At 40.6% G+C, this 12,661-nt stretch overlaps 2 protein-coding genes across 2 annotated transcripts in view; one reads left to right on the plus strand and one right to left on the minus strand.

The window, feature by feature from the left end:
• Window positions 1-781: 781 nt before the first annotated feature.
• On the minus strand, window positions 782-2,634 carry LOC143851570 (geranylgeranyl pyrophosphate synthase, chloroplastic-like). Its single transcript, XM_077361043.1, has 2 exons — window positions 1,837-2,634; window positions 782-1,506 (listed from the first exon to the last, which is right to left on the minus strand). Exons 1-2 carry the CDS (start codon window positions 2,365-2,367, stop codon window positions 925-927), a joined length of 1,113 nt encoding a protein of 370 aa, XP_077217158.1. The 5' UTR covers window positions 2,368-2,634; the 3' UTR covers window positions 782-924.
• Window positions 2,635-10,128: 7,494 nt separating this feature from the next.
• Window positions 10,129-12,661, plus strand: part of LOC143850658 (dolichyl-diphosphooligosaccharide--protein glycosyltransferase 48 kDa subunit-like) — a 47,923-nt gene continuing 45,390 nt past the window's right edge. The window contains exon 1 of the mRNA XM_077359881.1: window positions 10,129-10,253. Within this exon, the coding sequence (XP_077215996.1) occupies window positions 10,129-10,253 (125 nt within the window). The remainder of the gene's footprint in view (window positions 10,254-12,661) is intronic.

A 12,661-nucleotide genomic window follows, 5' to 3' on the forward strand; every position in this document is an offset into this window, starting at 1 on the left:
CCATTCTGGTATTGGTCTGTACTGACTCATTATTACTCATCCATCGAGGCTTGAGTCTTCTCTAGGATCTATGATCCATTGGCTTTTATAAGCCCTCTTGGCGGCATATCAACAAGCGGCGTTTCATCAACAACATTAGGATATTATAACATCAAGGGATATTTATCATCAAAATTCGTCAGCGTGCTCAAATCATAGGATTCTATTTTCCTCTGGGAATTTCAAGTGGAGGTTTTTATTTTTCATAGTGGGGATTTTTATTGTAATCAAACGTATGTGGAAAAATTCATCAGCGTGCTCAAATCATAGGATTATATTTTCCTATGGGAATTTCAAGTGGAGGTTTTTATTTTTCATATTGGGGATTTTTATTGTAATCAAACGTATATCGATTTTCAATCCATATATGTTTGAGGAGGCATGTTAGAATATGTGAGATCCACCGTTGGATTAGGTGTAGATCTCACCGTTAGATCTTCTTGTGGGAGATTAGGCAAGTTGGTTAATGTGGCAACCCACTAGAATAGGCAGCTAGATTTAATTAGTAACTAGATTAGATTAGAATATTCCATCATTATCTCTTTCCATAGTCTTCTTATCACTATCTCTTTCTATGTTTATCCCTTTGAGTGTTCTATATAAACACTCTTTGGGCTATTTGTAATGTAACCAAGAATTAGTGAAACATCCTAAATTTGTCACATGTGTCTAAGCTCATGGATATACTTACCCACATACAACCATTAAAAAAAACAGTTACCCACATACAATTTCCGATAAATAAAGCTAAATTATGGGCAAATACTATTGCTTTGTATCTTGCTGAAAACAGTACTACCTTGGCTTTATTCAATTGCAATTCTTAAATAACACAGTTTTGGATATCATAAACAAACATTTGAGTCATGAACCTCCATGTTTGTGCTAGTTCTGCCTATAAGCAATATAATCTGCCAAACAAATCAAGGGTGCTGCCTTCTCAGGATCAAACCCCAAGAGCTGATCTTTAGCATCCCTGTTCAGCTGCTCAGCAAACTCCCTAGATTTCTCAAGACCCAACAACTTCGGATAAGTAACCTTATCAGCCACCAAGTCCTTCCCTGCGGTCTTCCCCAATTCTTGTGTAGACTTTGTAACATCAAGTATATCATCCACAACCTGAAACAACAACCCAACACGCCTCGCAAATATCCTTAATTTCTCAACTTCCTCATCAGAACCACCTCCCAATATAGCCCCAATCACAACTGAGCCCTCCAACAAGGCTGCAGTTTTATGAAGATGGATGAATTCAAGCTGGTCCAATCCAACATCTTTTAATCCAGTTGAAATAATATCCACCACTTGCCCCGCAACTAGTCCTTCAGGCCCAATTGCCTTTGCAAGCTCGCCCATTGCCCGGACGAGTTTCTCTGGCGACGTGACCGCAGTTCCGGTGGCCATAAGCTCGAAGGCAAACGCCAGAAGGGCATCCCCTGCCAAAAGGGCAATAGCCTCACCAAAAACCTGTTAAAAGTATAAAAAGTTAAATAAAACCATCTCAAGTAATAGGTTGTTTCACATGATATCAGAGCACTTGCCCCAGGTTCGTAACTCCTTGATATTAAAAATACACAGGCAATGGCCAACCCAAAAGAGAGGTAACATGTGTGACATATACGTCAACCATATAAAGAGGGACCACATGTGCCACGTACGGGCCACATGTGCCACGTACAGGCCAACCCTAAAAGGAGGGGGCCACACATGAGAGGGAGTGTTAAAAGTATAAAAAAAATTAAATAATGCGATCTCCAACAGCTTAAGCTTTTGGAGTAATTGGTAGTTTCACAAAACCTTATGATTTGTGGGCTTTCCTCTTCTAAGATCATCATTGTCCATACAAGGGAGATCATCATGGATCAAAGACATGGTGTGGATCATTTCCACGGCGCAGGCGGAGGGCATTGCCGTAATTTCAGACCCTCCGACGAGCTCACAAGCGGCGATGCAGAGGACCGGCCGGACCCGCTTGCCGCCGGAGAGAAGCGAGTAGCGCATTGCCATGTGGATTGTCTCTGGTTCCCTCATCCTAACAGCATTGTCAAGGGCTTGATTCACAGAATTAGCCTTATCTTTCATGTAGGTTTTGAAATCAAAGGCTGAAATTGGGTTTTGGGTATCTTGAGTTTCTAGGGTTTTCTCATCTTGTTCTAGTTTCATTTGTTCTCTTGCTAAATGGGCTGAAAAAACAGTGGGTTTTGGAGAGGGAAGAAGGGTAATGGGTCTGGAGCCTTTGGTTCTTACAAAATTTGACATGCTGAGCTCTGACCCCCTTGCAGAGTTCAATTTAGAACATATTTGAGGAATCAAAACCCAAGAACCCATCCTCACTCTCCATCCTCACTCTCTCTATATATAGATGAGGAATATATGTGCAGGTAAGAATGGAAAAGGGAGACGGAGTAAATGGAGCAGGACCCATGAGCTTGCTTGAATGAGGAATCAATGTGTATGAAAGGCTTGAAAAAGAGAGTAGGAACAGACCACATGGACTGCTATTTCATTAGAAACATCAAAATGGCAGAATTTTGTAGACCGGATTTTGGCATCTGTCCCTTTCCAATTGGCTTCAAGCATGTTTCTTGGTTTCTACAGCTAAGAGAAAAATTCCTGAAACATTACATAGGGTTTTGAAAGGGCGCCTAAATCGGAACAGGATTTTGGGAGGGCGCCTACATCGGAACACATCATTTTCATTTTTGACATTGGAAAACGACTCCTTGTCTCGCTCAGAAATTGGGTGACTAAACCACATTAGAAAAAAAAAATCACAACAAATTAGAGTTCCAAAATCTTTCCAAATTATTTGAACTCTGCAACTCAATTGACATTAGCATGATAAGACCATTTGGTGGGTCCTATTGTTGGAGTTTTTACGTGATGGTGTCTCTTAGGGGTAAAATCCTTCCACCTATAAGCACATGACATGTGGCCCGGTCGGACTCTAGGACCGAAGTTACCAATTATAAAACGGGGACAAAGAAGTCATTTCATACTCCCTCCAGTCGCAACTCCGCGCAAATAGGAAAGTGCCTAAAAGGGTACTCTCAGCCCTACAAGGCTTCCCTAAAAGTGCAGATACTCTTGGAAACCGAGTTGCATGACATGTGGCCCCAGTATGAGTTTGGGAGTGAACTTACCAATTATAAAACGAGGACAAAGAAGTCTTTTTGCACTCCCTTGAGTAGCAACTCCGCGCTAATAGGAAAGTGCCTAAAACGAGACTCCGAGCCCTACACGGCAACTTCCCTAAAAGCGCAGATATTCTTGGAAACCGAGTTGCACAAGGAAACTCGAGGATTGCTCCAATAAACATGGAACCTGACTCCTTAGGGAAGTTGCCCAATGGGAAACTCCCGAAAAAAGCAAGCTTCCTAAACTGCTTAGGACTCCCAACTCTATAAAAAGACTCTCCCATGCCCAAAGGTACATATCTAAGCTCTCATAATCATGTTGTTACTTTGCTCCTTTGTTGCTCAGCTTTCTCCTGCTATCGAAGCACATTCCCAATTCCTCCTCCGACCAGAATGGATTTCGGCACCAATAGTGCCTGCATGCACGCCCAAGTACACCAAAAAAATAAAAAAGGAAATAATATATTCGACCCATTTTCTCCCCGGGCCAACCCCTTTACTCTATTTATTAGGGCTGCACATGGTTCGGTCCGGTTCGGTTTTGGGGGATTTCTTGAACCGAACCGATGCCATCGGTTTGGAAAATTTCCAAACCGTAACCGAACCGTTTGGCGGTCAAACCAAACCGAACCAAACCGATCTTGACCGGATCGGTTCGGTTCAGTTCACGGTTTATCCGATTTCCTTGAGTTGGATTGCTGCTACTTTTATTCTTTTGGTCTTTGGTGTTATATTTCCGCCCATTTATTTACTTGGAACCACCCATTTTGGTCGGTCTCTTCTCTTTCCAGTTAAATACATTAGATTTGGGTGTGCCAAGTAAAGAAAATTGATATATATATATATATATATGATTTATAACAAAAAAAAAATGGCAAAAATACCATTGGTCCATCGGTTCGGTTCGGTTTTTCCGGTTGAAATTTTTCCTAGACCGTGACCGAACCGATCCAAACGGTTTATGGAAAACCGAAACCGTGACCGAACCAATGCCACTAAAAACCGAACCAAACCAACCGAAAGGCCCGGTTCGGTTCGGTTTATCGGTTTAGGCGGTTAAATGTGCAGCCCTACTATTTATGACTACTTTTTTTTACAATAGAACGAGTGACCCAGGGAACAAAAGTGGGAGGACCGATCAAATATATTGAACCCACTTTAATATATGGTCCAAATCATTCATTTGTTGGTGCTATGTCCCAATAATCATCTCCATATGATGATCTAACCCCCGATTCCTATATTGGATTCTCCATTTTCAAACATATACAGGTCAGAGTGTTAGGTTCATCCTATGGAGACGATTTGTAAGCACGGTCTATCTAAGTCGGCCCCTCAAATGAATGAGGGAAATATTATATTCACTCCCTTTTCTGAATCGGGCCACCCCTTGTATTGTAAAAAGAGTAGTCATTAAATACACTAGAAGGTGGCTTTGGGAAGAAAAGGCGGCAAATATATCACTTCCCTTCCAATCATCCAAATAATGTAACGTGTGAACACAATATTAGAACTCAAAAGGAGTTTTTATATGATGACGGCGCGTGCGTGCGTGTATATTTTAGAAAAAATATAAAGTGGGTCCCACATTATTTGATGATCCAAATTTCATCTATGGATTGTCCCGACACCAAAGCTCTAAAAAAGTTGTGTTACATATTCGTGAAACACATGAGAAATTTTAGGGAATACAATTTTCCATGAAAATAGTAGCATCTGTGTCTTTCATGGCAATGAAAATTTGCTACCTTGCACGTGCTCTAGCGCCTGGATCACATGTTTTAGTTCTTAGAATTCAATTTACTAAGGAATTTATTAAAAAAATTTAAAAATATGAGATCTGTCTCTGTCATGCGAGAAGGAGATGCGGCCGCACTTATGATTTACCTGCATTTACCATCAAAGACACCAAAATAATATATTGGGGCCACTTTAAAATGTGATCCAAACTGTTCATTTGGTGGCCCAAACTTAAATACTGCATGATGATGCCGAAATCCGCTCTACACGATCTAGGAGTGAAAGAGTCGTTCCTGTAAGCAACTTGCACTCACAGAAAGATATTAGTGGTACCGAGATTATGATACTTCGATATTCAAGCTAGAAATCGGAATCACAAGTGAATTGAAGGGAAGGAGATGAAGTTCAGAAGTGTTACCAACAAAAAAGAGGTAGGAGATGATTTGACTGAACCTGGTCTTCCCAAGCTGCCTACATACCCCTTTTCTTTGAGGATCAAGTCTAACGTAATTCCATTATGAAGTAAGGGTCCCTTTTTATAGAGGATAGAGTCCTCAATGACTAGAATCTTACTGTTCAAGGAGTCTTTCCTGATTGGTCAACTTCCCTGGGAGATAAGTTTATATCTATATTTAATAGGTATCTTATCTCCCTTAACGAGCAAGTTACCATTTAATGAACTTCCTATAGGTAGAAAGTTACCGCCTTAGAGTACACTGCCTCTTTGAGGAGCGGTTTCCCAACTATGGACGTTTCTACTTATTCGGATGAGATAAGGTCCGTGACAATTCATACTAAAACCACTAAGTCGGTTTCTATATAGTCGGAAATGCCACGTGTCGTTCATCCACGGTGAGTGCCGATTTTACCCATCACATATTACCCCCCACTTTCTCGAGCCTTATTTGGGTCGAGGAAGTAGTTTAGAGATCCTTTTGATCTATAGGGAGTTTTGTTGGTACCGATGGTGATACGAACTTATTTTTGTGGTAACCAATCCAACCTTCAATATTCGGTCAATTTATCAAGATGAGACCGAATCTTCTAAATGCGAGCTACATTAATTGTCTCATTTCTCAGTGTATATCATAAAGAACCGTCGCACCGTTTTCGATATTTTGAAACAGGGGTTTGTAATGACGTGATGGGAAGGAACACCTTCATAATGGGCACCGTACGTTGCTTTCGTGGCAAGTAATATCGTGCCACATGTCAAGAGAGCGGGAAAACCCAAAAGATGCCTTTTCACCGCCTTTCGAATTCTATTTATAGGGTTTACCCTTCTCTATCCAACCACCAAATCTATTTGACAATGACCCACATCCCTTTCTTCTCTTTTCTCCTTCAACTTTCTTCACGAACTCCATGGCCCAGAATCAAGATTTAGATCTTTCCACCCCTGGGCTTTTCGGAGCCCAAGTTGTGGATGTAGAAGCGATTCCGAAGGCGGAGGTGGTCCTTGCACCCCCATCGGAGCCACCAATAGAGCCAGTGGCAAAGAGAACAAGGAGGGCCTCCATGGGGAAGGAGGCGGTGAAAGAAGAAAGGGCGCAAAACGAGACCACTGCACTCTCCTCCACCGGCGGCGACCAAGAAGAAGCTGGAGAAGGCTGAGCCCTCCTCTCCTGCCCAGTCAGACACCCAGTGCAAGATGTCTGACTTGAAGGGGATGCGATTGTTCACTCGCAACTATCGGCGCTCGGCCAGACGTGCCAAAGATCGGAGTATAGGATTCGCCGACCGGTTTATAGAACTGGCGGAGGAGCTAAGTGACATTGAATTAAAGGCGACCCTACTGGAGGAGGAGAATGCGGTGCTGCGTGCCTACCTCGAGGCTCTATCAGGGAATGTGGGTTCCTCGGGAGCTCCTTCCGAGGTTAACCTGACCGAATAATCTCCTTCGGTGCCCCTGGATTCTAGTCCCATTGTTGAGGAGGCAAGAACATTGTTCTTTGCACTTCTCTCAGAATCTGGAACGAGCTCCTTTTTGTCGGTGGTGCGGTAGCTCGGACGGTCTTCCATATCTTCCTAGATGTTTTTAGTCATCTTTTGTTTTTCTGTTTTCTTGTTTTGTTTGCTTAGGCAACTTTGACCACGAAACCCCTTACATGTGATCAGTTCAACAGATCAATGAAAATTTACTTTGCTTATATCCGTTGCTCCGTGTAGCTTCTGTTTCACGTCTTGCTCTTCTTCTAAATGCAGGTTCCGCACTTCCGCAATTAGTGGAGGAATATCGGGGTTCCGAACTATCGGTGAGGGGGTATTAAACGTCTCAATATTTCCTGCAGGGTGACCTAAACGTTCCCCACTTGTGATGCAAGTTGGTTGAACATGGTCATAGTAACTGGAGTAGTATCTTCGTTGTTGGGTGTTTCCTCCGGAATTTGATTCTCGAGGATTATAGCCTGTGCTTGACTCCTGGTTATCACCCCTTCGCCTTGTGGGTTAGCTGCGACAGATTTTGAAGTTTTTGACCTCGAATTTGTCATGGTGGTCCCACAGATGGCGCTAATCTGATGATGCCGAAATCTGCTCTACACGATCTAGTAGTGATAGAGTCGTTCTTGTAAGCAACTTGCACTCACAGAAAGATATTAGTGGTACCGAGATTATGATACTTCTATATTCAAGCTAGAAATCGGAATCACAAGTGAATTGAAGCGAAGGAGATGAAGTTCAGAAGTGTAACCAACAGAGAACAGGTGGGAGATGATTTAACTGAACCTGGTCTTCCCAAGCTGCCTACGTACCCCTTTTCTTTGAGGATCAAGTCTAACGTAGTTCCATTATGAAGTAAGGGTCCCTTTTTATAGAGGATAGAGTCCTCAATGACTATAATCTAACAGTTTAAGGAGTCTTTCCTGATTGGTCGACTTTCCCGGGAGATAAGTTTATATATATATATATATATATATATATATATATATATATATATATATATATATATATATAATAGGTATCTTATCTCCCTTAACGAGCAAGTTACCATTTAATGAACTTCTTATAGGTAGAAAGTTACCGCCTTAGAGTACACTGCCTCTTTGAGGAGCGGTTTCCCAACTATGGACGTTGCTACTTATTCGGATGAGATAAGCTCCATGACAATTCATACTAAAACTACTAAGTCAGTTTTTATATAGTCGGAAATGCCACGTGTCGTTCATCCACGGTGAGTGCCGATTTTACCCCCAACACTGCGTGCCAAAAAAATCATCTCCATAGAATGATCCTAACTTTTTCGTTCTATAGAGGTTCTTATATTGGACCGTCTATTTTAAAGCTCAACGTATCAGATAGGATCATCCCATTGAGATGAAATTTTAGGCACTGCCCATTTATGTTAGGGCCAACAAATGAATGGTTTGAATCATCCAAATAATGTAGGCAGTGCGTACATTTGAACATCATATAAGAACTCAAGAAGAGTTTTTATACGGTGTCCTCCACATGTACCTCCACATGTACGTGCATTATTCGACGATGAAAACTTCATTGTTGGGCGATGTCAATAATTCAAGGACGTGTACAAATAATTCGAGTAATGATCTAAAACGTCGGCCCTATTTGTTTTGGATTTTGAGAACTGATTCCAAAAATGATGATTGGATTCAAATTTAAGCCTTAAAAAAATTGAGTTGTTATATGATGCATGTGCATGTTTTTTCAAGCAAAAATATGAGCGAAGGGGCATAAGTGAGGCTCACTTGTTGATCCATCCAAACCATTTATTTGCTACACCTTACTTAAGTTATGGATGGTCCCCACGCCGAAGCTCTAAAATGGCTGTGTAGATTCATGAATCACAGAAATTTTAGAGTCTCTCCTTTGAATTTTTGACGAAAATTAGAGTCGCGACCCTTGTGTTTCATGCAAATGAAAATTTGAAACACCGTGCGTGCAGCCACAATTAAAATGGATGTGGAATATTAATGTCAAATTTTCATGTGTTTTATTGCCTACAATTCAATTTACTAAAGGGATTTATCAACATTTTAATAGAAAAAAACAAAGCTGTCTCAGTCATTTGAGAAGTAGCATGCAGCCGCAATTAAAATGGATGTGGAATACTAATGTCAAATTTTCATGGAATGTTGGAGGACAGAAAAAATTGTTCTTTTATTATTGGGATTTGCTAGCGTCCATCGCAAAAGGCATTTCGCTGATGGTCTGTTGCATCTGACAGCAGCCACCTCATGAATGAAGACAAAATCTACTGAAAAGTGAGCTTTGGCTACCACCAGATTATCTTTGGTGAGCTTAGATTGAGGCGGATGTCTGGAACATGCCTCATGTCCTTCAAAAGTAGCTTGCATCCGATTTTAGTTTCGAAACAGATATTGTCGATGCCGTCAATTTTGGATGCACCTTCATTTCCAATCTTTACAAGGCTGAAGTAGCGACCTGTATAAGATGTGAAGAAATCCTTCCGTGCAGTGACGTGGAAGGAAGCTCCTGTGTCAACTACCCAGGTGGAATTCTGACATGCGAGATTGACACAGTCATCATCTCGAACAATGACAATTTCATCCGCGACTATTGTGGTGTCATTTTTTCTGTTATCTTCTCCATTATTTTTGGATTGCTCTGCCTTAAACTTCTTGCATTCTCTGATGAAGTGTCCCGATTTGCCACAGTGGTGGCACTTTTTGTCTCGTCTAAGATTGGACTTTGATCGTCCTCTATGCTGGTTTTGGATGTAGAATTTCAACTTTTACTCCTCCCGCGTCAGTTTGGCTTTTCTTGTCTATCAGTGACAAGTGCCTCTGACTCAGGATTATATCCCTTGTCTTTTCGTCGGAATTCTTCATTTAGCATTCTGTCTTTTACCATCTCCATGGTGAGTGTTCCGTCAAGTGCTGGATTGCTGACCGACACAACTAGTGTGTCCCAGGGCAAGGAGCTTAATAGGAGCAACGCCTGCAACTCTTCTTCTGTTGTCATCTTCATAGAATTGAGTTGATCCACCATGCTTTGGAACTCGCTCATGTGTTCCGAGACGCTAGTCCCGTCTTTGTACTTCAAATTTACAAGTCTATGCATCAGATTTGCTTTATTCTGAGCGGTTGTTCTCACATACATTTTCTCCAATTTTTGCCAAAGAACGTAAGCATTGTGCTCGTTGGCAAAATTTTGAAAAATGCTTTTGTCGATCCACTATCGGATATGAGCGACACACTTTCAGTTGAGCATTGTCCAATCTCCATCGAACATGGTCGTCGGTTTGCCTTCTGGCGGCATTGTCGGTTTGCCGTCGGTCGAGGTTGTCATTTTGTCGTCGGTCGAGGTTGCCGATTTTTCAATCGGCATTGTAATGGGCTTCCATAGATCTTTGATGTACAATAGATCTTCCAGCTTTGGCCTCCAGATCGCATAATTAAATGCTGTTAATTTAATCATGTTGCCTGAGCTCTCCTCCATTTAATTCTGCACAGAAAAATAATCTAGAGCAACCAAAGCTCTGATACCACTTTGTTGGGAAAAATGTTACTATTGCGGAATTACAGGCCCAAATAAAGTTTTACCGAAGCTGTGAAATTAAATAAGATAAAATGGAAGTGAAAAGTAAATTGACAAATGACACCAGAAATTTTACATGGAAAACCCTCCAGGGTGAAGGGAAAAATCACGGGACCGTACTCTACTTGAAAACTTCCACTATAGTAAATAATGGGTTACAACATCACCTGTGGGGTGGGTATCTTATAGAGTGCATACAAAAGTTGTTCTTTCAGTGTATGGCTATGAGTAGCTAATACCCCCTCACACACTGGCTCTCACTATACAGCTATCAGAGAACTGTGCTTCTTCTTCTTCTTCTTCTTCTTCTTCTTCTCTCTCTCTCTCTCTCTCTCTCTCTCTCTCTCTCTCTCTCTCTCACTGCACTGCTTGTGCCAGTGTCTCCACTTATGCTTGTATTTGTGCTGTTTGCAGTTCACTTCTCTGTCTTTCTTCCTCAAACTCTACTCTCTATTTATTGGTGAAAAAAGAGGAATCACGCATGCATTCACCGTATATGGCCAGCCTTCGCATCCATCGTAGTGTGGAATTCGGTTCCGAGATCAAAGATCAGGGGCCCACGCATGCACCGCCCAAAGCTTTTTTTCTACAAAAGCTTCTCTAATCATTTACAACAACACACATGCACATCTTCAAATTTATTACACATACACATTAATTACACATACACTCACACACACTTATTATCACAAAAAGTATCGGTACTCCCAAATGGGAGTGACCCACTCCAACAATATTTTCTTTTGAAATTTTTATCTGTCCACAATTTAGACGGAAATGGTATGACTATGGTTAATTTAGAGGAATATTATCACAAATTGAAGGTCCCTCTAAGTAAAAATTAAATTGATTAGGGTTGGTTCAAGTTATCGTTAGTTTGTGTTCGTAGCCTAGAATTGTGATTTATTTTGGGAATTTAAGGTTTCCATTGTTGTAATGACATTATTGATTTGTTAAAATGTGATTTTTTTAATCACTGGTAGATAAGTTAGGTTCTTGATCACTTCCTAGATTCAGTTCAGTGAGGCCATTTTTGGATTGCAAGAAAAACATTACTGATGGAAAAAATTATCTTGGGATATTTTCTTTCTTTCCACAATTTAGAGGGCAATGATATGATTTAGGTTTATTTGGACGGATATTATCATAAATTATAAGTCTATCTAAATAAAATTTGAATAGGGTTGGTTCCAATTGTCTTCTTCATGAGCAAAAAATTAGGAAGTTTTAGAAATATTTTTCCGTTCTGAACTTTTCCACAAAATTCTTGCCATCTTTGGATTCCAAGTTTTGTTTTTTTGTAAAAGAAAAGTGTTTTCAAAATTGAATGCCTTCCCGTTGTTTAATTACATATGGAAAAAATTAACATGAACCACTGTAGTTCAAGTTTTATTTACAGGGACATTTACTTTATGATGATATCCCTAAAATTTATCACTTCCCTCTAAATTATTAAAATAAAATAAAAATTCCTAAGAAAAATTTTTCCTTGACAAAAGATTTTCTTGCAATCCAAACATGGTCTAATGGAGGTATTTGTCAGTTTATTTTACTTTCTAAAATCTTTCAATTTGCAGAGTTTGGGGGTTCTTTGTGTTAGTGATTTTGGTGTTTTGGAAAATGTTTTATCAAAAGCGTTTGGGAAAAAGAAAATGTTTTCTTGGAAATATTTGCTTTTACAAAAGGATGTAGAAGTGTAGTTGAAAAAGATAGTTCCACATCGGATGAGAGAAAAGAAAGAGAAGGGCTTCTAAAGCACTACCTTTTCTAACTCTTGTTGATTGCACATTGGGTTGAACCCATGGTTGGACCCGCGGGACGGTGCAACGCACCGTTCGCACACGCGCACGCGCGCGCGCGGCGTGGGCAATGGGCTATAGGGCGCATAGTGGCGCTTTTTTAGGCGCACTTACTCAAACCAACAGTCACCTCTAGAATCGATCAGGACCATTCAAAATCAATGGGTGCGATCTAACGGTCAGATTTCAAACATTCTGGAAAGGTGCCCTGTAGAGGTGTTTTTCACACTGAAAAGTCACCAGATGGTCTATAAAATATGTGCAAACTTCAGTCATTTAATATAGAAATCGAATTGGCAATTCTGAATGATTTTACACTCTCTTCTACACTCCTACAAAAATCTCCAAGTATTTCTACATACTGTTTTTCTTTTGTTTACTGTTCTAGATACTGTTTTTCTGCAGAAACAGAATCTAGAGATTTCT

The sequence above is a fragment of the Tasmannia lanceolata genome, unplaced genomic scaffold, assembly GCF_043159265.1.
Source record: "Tasmannia lanceolata isolate RefF3 unplaced genomic scaffold, GAP_Taslan_0.1 ptg000018l, whole genome shotgun sequence".
NCBI classification, from domain to species: Eukaryota; Viridiplantae; Streptophyta; class Magnoliopsida; order Canellales; family Winteraceae; genus Tasmannia; species Tasmannia lanceolata.

Excerpts from the sequence above, each read along its gene's own strand:
- LOC143851570 (XM_077361043.1), bottom strand. The coding sequence starts at position 2,367 with ATGGGTTCTTGGGTTTTGATTCCTCAAATATGTTCTAAATTGAACTCT. Across the intron at positions 1,507-1,836 it reads GAAAGCCCACAAATCATAAG|GTTTTTGGTGAGGCTATTGC; the intron begins GTTTTGTGAAAC and ends TACTTTTAACAG.